Here is a 12,732-nt window from a genome sequence, read left to right as displayed (position 1 = left end):
CATCATTACTCCAGTCTTCAGTGTCACATGATCCTTCAGAAATCATTCTAATATGCTGATTTGCTGCTCAAGAAACATTTATTGTTGACAATTGTACAAAATATTTGTGTTCAATATTTTTTTCAGGATTATTTGATGAATAGAAAGTTCAAAAGAACAGTGTTCATCTGAAATCTAATCTTTTGTAACATTATAAATGTCTTTACTGCCACTTTTGATTGATTTAATGCATCCTTGCTGAATAAAAGTATTAATTTCTTTTCAAAAAAATAAAAATAAAAATTCTTACTGACCCCAAACTTTTGAACGGTAGTGTATAATGCTACAGAAGCTTTGTATTTCAGATAAATGCTGTTCTCTTGAACTTTCTATTCATCAAGGAATCCTGAAAAAAAAAGTACACAACTGTTTTCAACATTGAAAATAATCATAAATGTTTATTGAGCAGCAAATCAGCATATTAGAATGATTTCTGAAGGATACTTTGTCAAAATATTTAAATAGTACACAGTTATTTTAAATTGTAATAATATTTCACAGTATTACTGTTTTTTACTGTATTTTTTATTAAATAAATGTAGCCTTGGTGAGCAGACGAAACTTCTTTTAAAAACATTAAAAATCTTAGTGGTTCCAAACTTTTGGACTGTACTGTGTGTGTATATATATATATATATATATATATATATATATATATATATATATATATATATATATATATATATATATATATAATATTTGTGTGTGCGTATATACTGTATATATTGATTATACAATACTGTTTTTGTTTTTTTTATCCTGCTATTACGTGAGTTTGTTCACTATTGAGTCGAGTAGTATGTTTGCCTTTAATCTGACATGCCTCAATCAGGTTCTTTCTCTTTGTCTAAGAGTATATATATACTGTATATACTGATTATACAATACTGTTTTTTTTTTTTTAGCGTGCTATTACGGGAATTTATTCACTATTGAGTCAAGTAGTATGTTGACCTTTAATCTGACATGCCTCAATCAGCTTCTACCTCTTTGTCTAAGAGTATCTTTCAGTCTCTTTTTGAGTGCAGTCTGGATTGGGCTAAACTCATAGATTGTGAGGAAAATCGCACAGTGTCTGTGTTCCTTTTATTTTCTGTTGTTCAAACAAAGAGTTCTTCTTCAAGGCCTGGATGCTTTCACCAGCTCTTTGCTCGATCAAGGTCTCTGTGATCACCGCAGGTAGAGTCTTACATAGTTTTCATTAAAAGCACCAGGTCATGGTGTGCAGAAGTAGAATGTATACTTACACCCACATGCTGAGTGAGTGTTTGTGTGTGTGTGTGTGTGTGTGTGTGTGTGTGTGTGTGTGTGTGTGTGTGTGTGTGTGTGTGTGTGTGTGTGTGTGTGTGTGTGTGTGTGTGTGTGATTGTGTGTATATAATGAGAGTTGTTAGTCCTCTACCTTTAGTCAGTGTGGAGGTGTGTGGGAATTTGTGCTCAGCCCTGCATGTATGTGTGTGTGTGTGGGTTTTCTCAGTGAGACCAGCCATCCTGTGTGTGAAGTTATTAGGAATGGAGGTGAGATCTGGCTGTCGTTTTTAAGAAGGAATGTGGCAGCCGATGTTCTCGGAATGCACACACACCGACGCAGCCATAACCACACACACACAAACACCAAGGGAAAACTAATAATCCAGGGAAAAGTGACTCGCTGTGGTGTGTCACAGTGTGCATATGGATGCTGAGTAGGCAGATGGTGGTTCAGTAGCGGTGGGCGGGGCTAAGTCATGTTGTCATCTGTCACAGGCCACGGAGTGACGTGATTGGCCAAGCTCCATTTGAAACAGAGCTGTGATTGGCCAAGACTCGGCCATGTGCTGTCTTCATGTCAATATGTTGTGTTTAAAATCTTGATATGCCCGCCAGCCCATGAGAAGTGATTATGTGTTTGGTTCTCTCTGTATCTTTTTTTCCCCTCCAAAATGAAGTCTAATTATAGGTCCTCATGAAGAAGTGTGAATCCCAGCTGGGGTGTTGCAGTCTTGCGTAAGAGTGACTTTCACAGTGTATCTTACCTGCTGCTTCTGTTTAGAGACACCTAGCAAGGTGATGTATCTGTGTCCATATGTCCTCTGACCTGATGTGGGTTATATGGTGTACAGGCCAGGGTTTGAACAACTTGGGTGCTGACCACTTCAACACTATAATTTTGGACCAGAACCAATGTGCTGGTCTCAGCACTCTCACTTTTGCTTTTTCTGTAGCTCATTAACTTTTCTAGAGACTCCACTAACTTATAATCTGCATATTCCACTCTGAATTGTACATGATTGTAGGATAGAGAAGAGACAAGATGAGACGAGATGAAATGAAACAAGAAGAGAAGGTAAGATGCAAAAAGAGAAGAGGTGAGAGGAGATGAGATAAAATGAGAAAAGAAGGTGAGATGTGAGAAGATGCAAAAGGAGAAGAGTCAATATGACATGAAAAAAGATGTGAAGATGATACAAAATCAGAAGAGAAGAGGAAATATAAGAAGAGACAAGATGAGAAGTAAAAAGACAAAATGAAATAAGAATAGGAAGTAAGATGCGAGAAGAGGTGTGATAAGATGAGAAGAGACAAGATAAGATAAGAAAAAAATCAGAAGAGAAGAGACAAGATGAGAAGTGAAGAGACCAAATTGATATGAGAACATAAGATGTGAGAAGAAGTGAGAGGAGACCAGAAGAGAAGAGAAACAGTGAGATAAAACATGCAGAGGGGAACATCAAAACTAGCAGAAGTAAGAGGAGATAAGAAGAGACAAGGTGAAACCAAATGACAAGATATAAGATGAAAAGTAAAGAGACAAGATCGTAAGACGTGAGGAGACAAGAAGAGAGGAGACACGACGAAGCAGCAAAATGAATATGCAAGATGATGTGGGGAGATGCAAGAAGAAAAGAGGAGAGAATTAAACAAGAAGAGATGGTAATATTAGAGTAGAAGATATTTAGAAGAGAAGGTCAAGTGAGATGAAAGATGAGTAAGATGCCAAAGGAGAAGATGCAGTGAGGTGGTGCAAGAAAAACAGAGCAGAGAGACCAAGCTGTGTTGCGTTGATTTAATAAGGCTGCCTCTGTTGGTATGTGCTGTGTAACTGCATCGGGTTCTATTGTTTACTGTGGTGTTTTATTGCCTGCGCTGCAGTCCGATAAGAAAGCTGCAGTTTGTCTAAACAGTGCCAGGACCCTGACCTCACACTGAAGGAGAACGTTCACTCACTCCATCCACTGGACACACACATAGAACTATTTTTCCTGACTGTTGAAAAAACTATATACACAGCCTAGTGCCTGCAGTCTTATGGCCTGTTCACACCTTGGATGATATAGTTCAAGGATCACCACCTTGGATGCTTATATAGTTATCTTTATTGTTCTTGGTATGAACAGGGATTTATTCATTTGAGACCCCCCAATGTCATCACATTATTAGAAAACCACAAGAATTAAAAGAGCCTCTAGAGAAGGTACTGTTTACCTATATAACAAGAGAGGTTAAAGGTGCCCTAGATTCAAAAATTTAATTTACCTCGGCATAGTTAAATAACAAGAGTTCAGTACATGGAAATGACATACAGTGAGTCTCAAACTCCATTGTTTCATCCTTCTTATATAAATCTCATTTGTTTAAAAGACCTCCGAAAAACAGGCGAATCTCAAAATAACACCGAATATTAAGTAACAGTCGGGGTGTACGCCCCCAATATTTGCATATGCCAGCCCATGATCAAGGCATTAGACAAGGGAAGAACGTCTGGATGTGCACAGCTGAATCATCAGACTAGGTAAGCAAGCAAGAACAATAGCGAAAAATGGCAGATGGAGCAATAATAACTGACATGATTCATGATAACATGATATTTTTCGTGATATTTGTAAATTATCTTTCTAAATGTTTCGTTAAAATGTTGCTAATGTACTGTTAAATGTGGTTAAAGTTACCATCGTTTCTTACTGTATTCACGGAGACAAGAGCCGCCGCTATTTTCATTTTTGAACACTCTTTATAAATCTCTCCAACAGTGTAGCATTAGCCATTAGCCACGGAGCATAGCCTCAAACTCATTCAGAATCAATGTAAACATCAAAATAAACACTGTACTTACGCGATTAGACATGCTGCATGACGAATACTTTGTAAAGATCCATTTATATTATATTAGCTATATTAGCTGGGTTATATTAGCTGTTTGAACTTTTTTTATGTTGTTTAAGGCAAGTGCGAGCTCTTGGGCCTTGGAGCACCAGATTTAAAGGGCCACACACCCTGAATCGGCTCATTTCTAATTATGCCCCAAAATAGGCAGTTAAAAAATTAATTAAAAAAAAAAAATCTATGGGGTATTTTGAGCTGAAACTTCACAGACACATTCAGGGGACACCTTAGACTTATATTACATCTTTTAAAAAAAGTTCTAGGGCACCTTTAAAGGGTTAGTTACTAGTTCATTAATTACTCACCCTCATGTCGTTCCAAACCCGTAAGACCTTTGTTCATCTTTGGAACACAAATTAAGATATTCTTGATGAAATCCAAGAGCTGACTCGTCCATAGACAGCAATTTAACCATCACTTTCAAGGTATGTGGGGGAGTCAGATACCTCTCGGATTTCATCAAAAAATATCTTAATTTGTGTTCCCAAGATGAATGAAGGTTTCACGGGTTTGGAGCGACATGAGGGTGAGGAATTAATGACAGAATTTTCATTTTGGGGTGAACTAACCCTTTAATGCATATGCTTTGAGGCCATCACATGCTGCTTATGTCAGCATATGTCAGTTGTTGATATCACAGCGGAAGAGGTTTGTACCATATGTCATGTGAATTGGGAGCCTGTGTTGCCATGTGGCATTCAGTTGTAGCCTGTTGGCAAGTCTTAACATGCCATCTAGGATGTGTTACTGAACAAGAGAGATTCAGTCTATGTCTGTTCTGAGAGAGACCCACAACATCAGAGACTGAGAGAATGGATGAACAGAACCATTTCAGAAGAAAACAATACAGAGATGGATAGCCATGTTCATGCCACATCCTGAGATGTAACAACTGTGTTTACTTGAGTCACATGGGTTTTAGATGTCCCATAACGCTCTTTCTTTGAAGGTCATGATTCCCGAGGCATAAGAAATGAAGCTTCGAAAATTTTGGACTCAGTAGCTGATGCACATCTCGTGTTCATGTCTTGTAGGATTTGTTCTGGGTGTGTGTTTCTGTTCATCATCCAAGTGACTTCATGCGTTGCAGAGTGCTTGAGGTTCTGCAACATTTAGACTCATTCATGAAACACAAGACGAGTGAATTTCTGTGTAAGTCATTCGTAAAAACATTCCTACACAAGGATGGTTTTACGAACCGTTGACAGAAATTGTTCTGCTCATGTTAAATGAATGAGGCCTTTTACATGATTCTTAGTCACTGTAGGAGTTTAGTGATTGCCAGTGATGATTTCCAGCAAGTTTGGATGTCCTTTGAGGGTCGGCAGGGCCATTAACTCAGCAAGACTCCCTCTGTTTCTTCAATGACATTGTAACTGACGTTTATTACTGCAAATCAAGGTTGGGCATTGCCTGTAGGCTTTCACCCTTCTACTTATTATTTATTTTCTTTGCTATATATGCTGTGTCATAGTTTGCTCTATCACTTTCCTTTATTCATGTCTAGGTGTTGAATCCTCAGGGAAGTTTGTCTTAATGTGTCTTAAAGTGTTTCTCACAAATTGCTTCAGTTCACACCTTCTGAAGAGATTCCCACAGTGCTTTGGGAGGGAGTCGCATTGACATTGAAGTGTGTTATGAGGTTAAATTCTGGGAAAATCACCATCTTGTTTTTCAATTTGGGCTTCATTTTATAGGAAAGTGAGGGAAAAGAGGGTTAATGGTATTGGAACGTGACCCAGTACTCAGTCTTGGGTCACTGGAAAACCACAGTTTTTACCGAAAAACCAATGAGGCCACTTGAACAAACAGGAAACCATCTTCAAGAAATGGACAAGGTATATTTAGATACTCCTGAATAAATAAAGGCATTCTTCAAACCAGTTGATTGAGTTTCTAAACACGTTCCATTAATCAATTTAAGTTATTCCTCTTGGGGCAGCTTCCTTCCTCAGGCACATATCAATAAATCAATTAGTGTGATGTTAGTGTTTTCTTTCAGTCAGTGGTGCTGTTGCTAATCTGTTAGCATAGCGACACAAGTTAAATTTCTAAATTTATGCCCAAGCTCACAGGAAGTTGCTTCACAGAAGAGAATTGCCACAGGGTTTGGATCATAAATATGCGCTCAGTCTGGGTGTGCTGATCCAAGAATTACTGCTCAATAAACACATAGGCCAAGGATGTTAGAAAACTTATTTATTTTCTCTCTAAGCCTCTTCCCGCCTTCATTCTCTCTAGCTGTTGGGCTTTCACGGCTTCATCTGCTCGGATGTCGCCTCTGATTTTAATTTGTTGTGCGATGGATTAATGCTTGGAGATTGTTATGTTCACACATTTCCTCCATGTGATTCCACTCGGGAGAATCGGATGTGTTGACCGATAATATGGTCAAGATATTTTTGTCTCGTTTCACTTACTCCTGATGTATTTTCCAACATTTCTCAATAAATAATATATAAATATATATATCCTGCTTTACAGACATTCCAGGGATCCTCTCTGCTATCCAAGACCAAGAAAAAGAGTAAAGGTGATCACTTATTTTTCCTTATTCTCATGTATGGGAACATTGTCTTCATTGCAAATACTGCTTGCATATTTTGACTGCACAAGACAAAAAATAGGCATCTAACATAAACAGGAAAAAGTAAAGAAAGTTAATTTCCAACATAATTATAAGCACTCTATAAGCATAATTTTTTGTATTACAGTAATTTTGATATGAGTACGAGGTGTTCCTAGCCATAATACAAAGTGGAGGTGGTTGATTGCTGCTAAGCAATATAGCAATGTGTTATATTAAAGGAACAGTTCACCCAGAAATGTAAAACACAAAATGAGATGCTCAAATTGCCTGCTTTCAGTACTATGAAAGGGAATATTATCCACTAAAAAAGACAAAAACCAGCATAAGTGGCTTATATGACTGTACTGTAAGTAATGTTGTAAGTCTTTTGAAGCAATTTGTGCGATTAAATGACCAAAATTCAAGTTGTTATTTACTGATCATTTTAAACCAAATATCTCAAATCTCATTTACAAATATGGTGCATAAAGATGTGACATGCCAAACATCATTGCTTCTCATGTGTCTCATAATCAGTCATGACATGCCAAGTTTAAAAATGTGCATAATCAAAACGCTGAATGAGATTTGAGAACCATGGGAATTTTCATAATTTTGATCTGTTTCTGACACAAAGTTATTATACTGCTTCAGAAGTATAGTGCACAAGCCAAATAGATTACATTTACATTCATTGTCAAAAAAAGGTACAGTGCTTGTCACTGGTGCAGTACCCCACAAAAGTGAAAAGGTACATCTTTGTACCTTACTTACCCCTAAATGGTCCATATTTGTACCTTAAAGGTACATATTAGTACTTTAAAAATCCATATTTGTACCTTAAGGGTACATTTTATCTTTGTACCTTGGGGTACTGCCCCAGTGACAAGCACCGTACCTTTTTGTCTGACAGTGTATGATGATTTTTTCCATTTTGGATTGTTCACTGGTCACTATTCACTTTCATTGGATCGTTTTGTGGTCTACAAAAGAAAGAAAGTCCAATCAGGATTTTGAGTCTGAACTATCTGTTTTATAACATTTATTAACACATAACGTCTTCTTAAATGGCGTCCAGCAGCTCCGCTGTCCTCCATCAGTAAGAGACGAATCTCCTGTAAGGACCTGGGCCGTGGAGATTGTGAGGGCTGGCTGTGGAAGAAGAAGGATGCTAAGAGCTATTTCTCACAGAAATGGAAGAAGTACTGGTTTGTTTTGAAGGACGCCTGCTTATACTGGTACATGAACGAGGAGGTGAGTGTATAAGTGTGTTGGGCCAATACAGTTATCTTTGTTGTTTCTCGTATCCACCAACGCAGCAGAAACTGTATTGATCTAGAGATGAGACTTTAATTGGTGCCGGCTTTACCCTCTTGTGTGGAGCAAGATTAATGCTCATCTAGCCCAACAAAACAGTCTTCTACACATGCCGTTTCTGTAATGAAGATAAGGAACTTCTCAGAACAAACACTCCTGTTCTCGCTCCCTTGCTCCCTCGCTTTTGATTAATTACTCCTCGCATTTATGCTTTTTATCACAGCCTGGGCCTGGGATACGGCTGCCGTTCTGGGGGTTTCGGAGGAAGGATGGGGAGGGGAGGGTTCCTCTCGGCCTGGTTTTGGTCCACTGAGAATCCTGCAACATAGTCCGGCTTTGCTATAATTGATGATCTTCTACTGTGTGGGTTTTGTAAACACAGACAGTCTTACGGAGAGCCGCAACAATTTATGCTTTTCATTTATTTATGCAGAGCTCCTGTCAGCAGTGCTGCTGCAATTTAAAGCTGAGAAAAAAGTAATGGAATGAACCGAGAGAGAGAGAGAGAGAAAAGAAAGGAAGGAGATGTAACTCCTAATGAGGACGTAATGACATTACAGAAGAGTGTAAGTGGGGTGAAGCGTCCGCACAATCCTCTCTCTTTTTTTCTCCACCTTTTAGGATGAGAAGGCCGAAGGGTTTGTTAGTCTCCCCGAGTTCAAGATTGATAGAGCCAGTGAATGTCGCAAAAAATAGTGAGTACTAATACGAACTTTTGAGTAATGTGATGATGCTTGACAAATTCTTATTGAAACTTTGCTCCCTATGCAGTGCGTTTAAAGCGTGCCATCCCAAAATCAAGAGCTTCTACTTCGCAGCGGACGGTGTGGATGATATGAACAGATGGTTGAGTCGTCTCAACATGGCGGCTGCCGGCTATGCAGAAAGAGAGCGTATCCGTCAGGAACAGGGTGAGAATACTTGTAGTAAGTTTATGGGTTCGATTCCCAAGAAATACAAACCTTGAATGCAAAGGAAGTCGCTTTCAATGTAAACGTCTACCAGATGTGTAAATGTAAAAGAGAATGGTGGAGCCTACCAAAATTCAGAGAGGGCCTAATCAGAGCTACATTTCCCAAAAGCATCGCAAGCCTGAGGAGATCATAGAGACCATTGGTGGCTATGGTTTCTATGATCTACTTGCAATGCCTTTGGGAAATGCAGCCAGATTACTTGGGAAAATTGCATCATTTTACTTCAATCTAAAGAAGGTATGGGCAACTCTGGCTCTCCAGATCCACTTTCCTGCAGAGTTTTGCTCCAACCCTAATTGAACACATCTGAACAAGCTTATCAAGGTCTTCAGGATTACTAGGAAGCTACAGGGCTGCGTTCCAGTTCGGTTTTTTAAATGCCCTTCCCTCGCTAACTTCCCTCTGTCTCGTTGAATCGGATGTACGTCATTGCTTACGTTGCACGAGTGCCCAGTTCTGGTGGAACCTTTGTATGGGCTGGGCAGAACTGGAACGTCCTAAGCCCTTGATCATTTGAATCTGCAATGGAGCTGATTTATTATTTATTTTTTCCCCTTACAAAATTGTTTAATACAGCATTCTATATGTATATATGTGTGTTTTAAATGTTTAAAAAATAATTAATATATTATAGAGTTGTTTGTGGTGGGGTAAATTAAACGCGATATGCGGTGACGTCACAATCGTGTTGTATTGTGGGTTATGGAGCTGCCTGAAGTGTACATATGAAGTACCTCGGTCAAAATCGAGGGAGCGAGGGTCTGTCCATATAAACTTCCATCGCCCACTTTACGAAGTGGAACGCACTTCAAAATGGTGGCAGGGATTCCCCCGAGGGGAAGTGTTTAGGGAAGTTTGCGAGTGCGTGTCTAAAACCGAACTGGAACGCAGCCCAGGCAGGTACATTTGATCAAAGATTGAGCCAAACACTGAAGGGAAGTGGATCTGGAAGGCTCACAGGAGTAAAAATTGCACAATGGGAAAAGACAGACAGAAATAGAAAGAAAGTGAGTGTTTTTTCAGGTAAATTAAAGTCATGTAATCCACAACATGTTGACATGCACAACCAAGGGGGTTTTGCTGGTTAGCTAGTTACCACCTGCTGATAGATGCTGTGCTTAAAATCTTTCTTCTTTGGTGTTTCAAAGTCAGCCACTAATGTTTCATAATGAAGTTGTAAATGCTTAGCCAGTGATTTTTTTTTTCTTTTTTTCCCCAGACAGCACTTAAAGGATTAGCTCACTTCTGAATGAAAATTTCCTGATAATTTACTCGCTCATAATTTAGTTTCTTTCTTCAGTCGAAAAGAAATTAAGGTTTTTGAGGAAAACATTCCAGGATTTTTCTCCATATAGTGGACTTCCCTGGGGTTCACCGGGTGGAAGGTCCAAATTACAGTTTCAGTGCAGCTTCAAAGCACTCTAGACAATCCCAGCCGAGGAATAAGGGTCTTATCTAGTGAAACGATTGCCACAAATGCTCATCTTGCACTAGCGATATGCCACACATGATGTAATTACGTTACTAAGGTCACACGTGACGTATGCAAAAGTACCGATCCAGTGTTTCCAAAGCGACCATGCAATGATTTATCCAAACACACTTTACAAGAAAAGGTAAAGCAATGATATCGGACAATTTTGAAGTTGGAGGAGAAAATTAGAAGGTGTTTTTCACCCTACGGTGGTACTTCCGCCTACTGTACGTCACGCGTGACCTTTCTAACGTAATGCATGGCGGATCGCAGAGCAGTGCAAGATGAGCATTTGTGGTTAAAAAGTACATACATGACCAATCGTTTCGCTAGATAAGACCCTTATTCCTCGTCTGGGATCTTGTAGAGCCCTTTGAAGCTGCACTGAAACTGGACCTTTGGACCTTCCAACCGGTGAACCCCATTGAAGTCTACTTAATGGAGAAAAATCCTGGAATGTTTTCCTCAAAAACCTTACTTTCTTTTCGACTGAAGAAAGAAAGACATGAACATCTTGGATGACATGGGGGTGAGTGAATTTTAATTCGAAAGTGAACTAATCCTTTAAAAGCTTCAAATGAACTTGTTTTTTCTCTTTCTTCTGCCTTTGACATCACATCCCAGGATAGGTTCTAGTGAATTAAAGCCTTGGAACTGGTTCTGTAGGTCTTCGTGGAAAAAGCCGCATGTGTCTTTGTGCCCCACATGATCTCTGAGGCTTTAATTTAATTATTGTTTACTTTATGGAAATGTTTTGCAACAAGCTAATGACTCCCTGCATGCCCCCCTCTCTCTCTTCCAGCAGACTACTGGAGTGAAAGTGATCACGAAGACAATGAGACGCCCTCGACGCCCAAGCAAGACAGCCCACCACCTCCTTATGACACGTACCCACGGCCACCCTCAGTGAGTCAGCATCCAGCATGCACACATACATACACAGCTCCCTCTCATTGTGTAATCCCACACAATAGCACAGCCTCATAATGCTTGACATTTGCCATTGGTAAAAGAGCTGTTTTGTAGTGCCGTCCCCCAGACCTGGCCTTACCACGTCACTGAGCAACTGTTTGTGTGTGTTTGTATGTGTGTGAATGAGTCAGACCACCTCAACTCTGAGCCCACTGTAGAGATGTGACGAGATTGAGTCTTATCTGTCTGTCTCTCTCTACTTATCTCTCAGTCTTTGTGAGTCACTGTACTGTCACTATTACATTTACTCTGTGCTTTTGATAGACAGTATCAGATAGTCATTTCCTTTTTGGCGAGTCTTACTAAATCTGTCAAGAACATGTTCAAGTGGATGATGTTAAAATAAATTGTTTTGTGTGAAAACAAGAAAAAGAAACAATTTTTTTTTTTTTTTTTTTTTTTTTTTCGTTTTGATATTCCCATTACCATATAAAAATATATATATTTTGGAAGGCTGTCATCAAGTGCCATTACACTTTTCCAAGCAGGAAGTTGAACATTCCTATTTTGCCAGTTGGATGGATTGTGAATGCATTCCTGCATTCCTGAATGTATGTGGTTAAATTTATGTGCACAGTCACTGTTTTGTGTATTTTCAGTGCATTACTGCAGGGCAGGTCAGCCAGAGGCCACATGCAGCAGCAAATACTTTATTTAAGAGAAAACAAAGACACTTGAATTAAACGTTTCTCTTTTTCCTTCCACAATGCCCCCTCCAGTCCTTCTCCACACATAGACACACAATATTTCCAGTGATAGACGAATTAGGGGAGATTGACATTGTCAACCTTGTCTGGTTATTTTTCACCACAATACAAAACATCTATCTATCTATCTATCTATCTATCTATCTATCTATCTATCTATCTATCTATCTATCTATCTATCTATCTATCTATCTATCTATCTATCTATCTATCTATCTATCTATATCTATCTATCTATCTGTCTGTCTGTCTGTCTGTCTATCGATCTGTCTGTCATTCTTTATGTTTGTCATTCTATCTGTCTGTCTATCTATCTATCTGTCTGTCTGTCTGTCTGTCTGTCTATCTCTCTATATATATCTATCTGTCTGTCATTCTTTGTTTGTCATTCTATCTGTCGGTCTATCTATCTGTCTGTCTATCTATCTGTCTGTCTGTCTGTCTATCTATCTATCTATCTATCTATCTGTCTGTCTGTCTGTCTATCTATCTATCTATCTATCTATCTATCTATCTATCTGTCTGTCTGTCTGTCTTT

The 12,732-nt window shown here is 39.0% G+C and overlaps 1 protein-coding gene across 1 annotated transcript in view; it reads left to right on the top strand.

The window, feature by feature from the left end:
* cnksr2a (connector enhancer of kinase suppressor of Ras 2a) overlaps positions 1–12,732 on the top strand; it is a 100,267-nt gene that overhangs the window by 76,214 nt on the left and 11,321 nt on the right. Inside the window, exons 14-18 of the mRNA XM_067377746.1 lie at positions 6,666–6,714; positions 7,829–8,004; positions 8,689–8,762; positions 8,839–8,978; positions 11,318–11,421. Coding sequence (XP_067233847.1) covers positions 6,666–6,714; positions 7,829–8,004; positions 8,689–8,762; positions 8,839–8,978; positions 11,318–11,421 — 543 coding nt within the window. The remainder of the gene's footprint in view (positions 1–6,665; positions 6,715–7,828; positions 8,005–8,688; positions 8,763–8,838; positions 8,979–11,317; positions 11,422–12,732) is intronic.

Source organism: Chanodichthys erythropterus, chromosome 23 (assembly GCF_024489055.1).
Source record: "Chanodichthys erythropterus isolate Z2021 chromosome 23, ASM2448905v1, whole genome shotgun sequence".
Taxonomy (NCBI): Eukaryota; Metazoa; Chordata; class Actinopteri; order Cypriniformes; family Xenocyprididae; genus Chanodichthys; species Chanodichthys erythropterus.
This window is presented reverse-complemented; position numbering and strand designations above follow the sequence as displayed.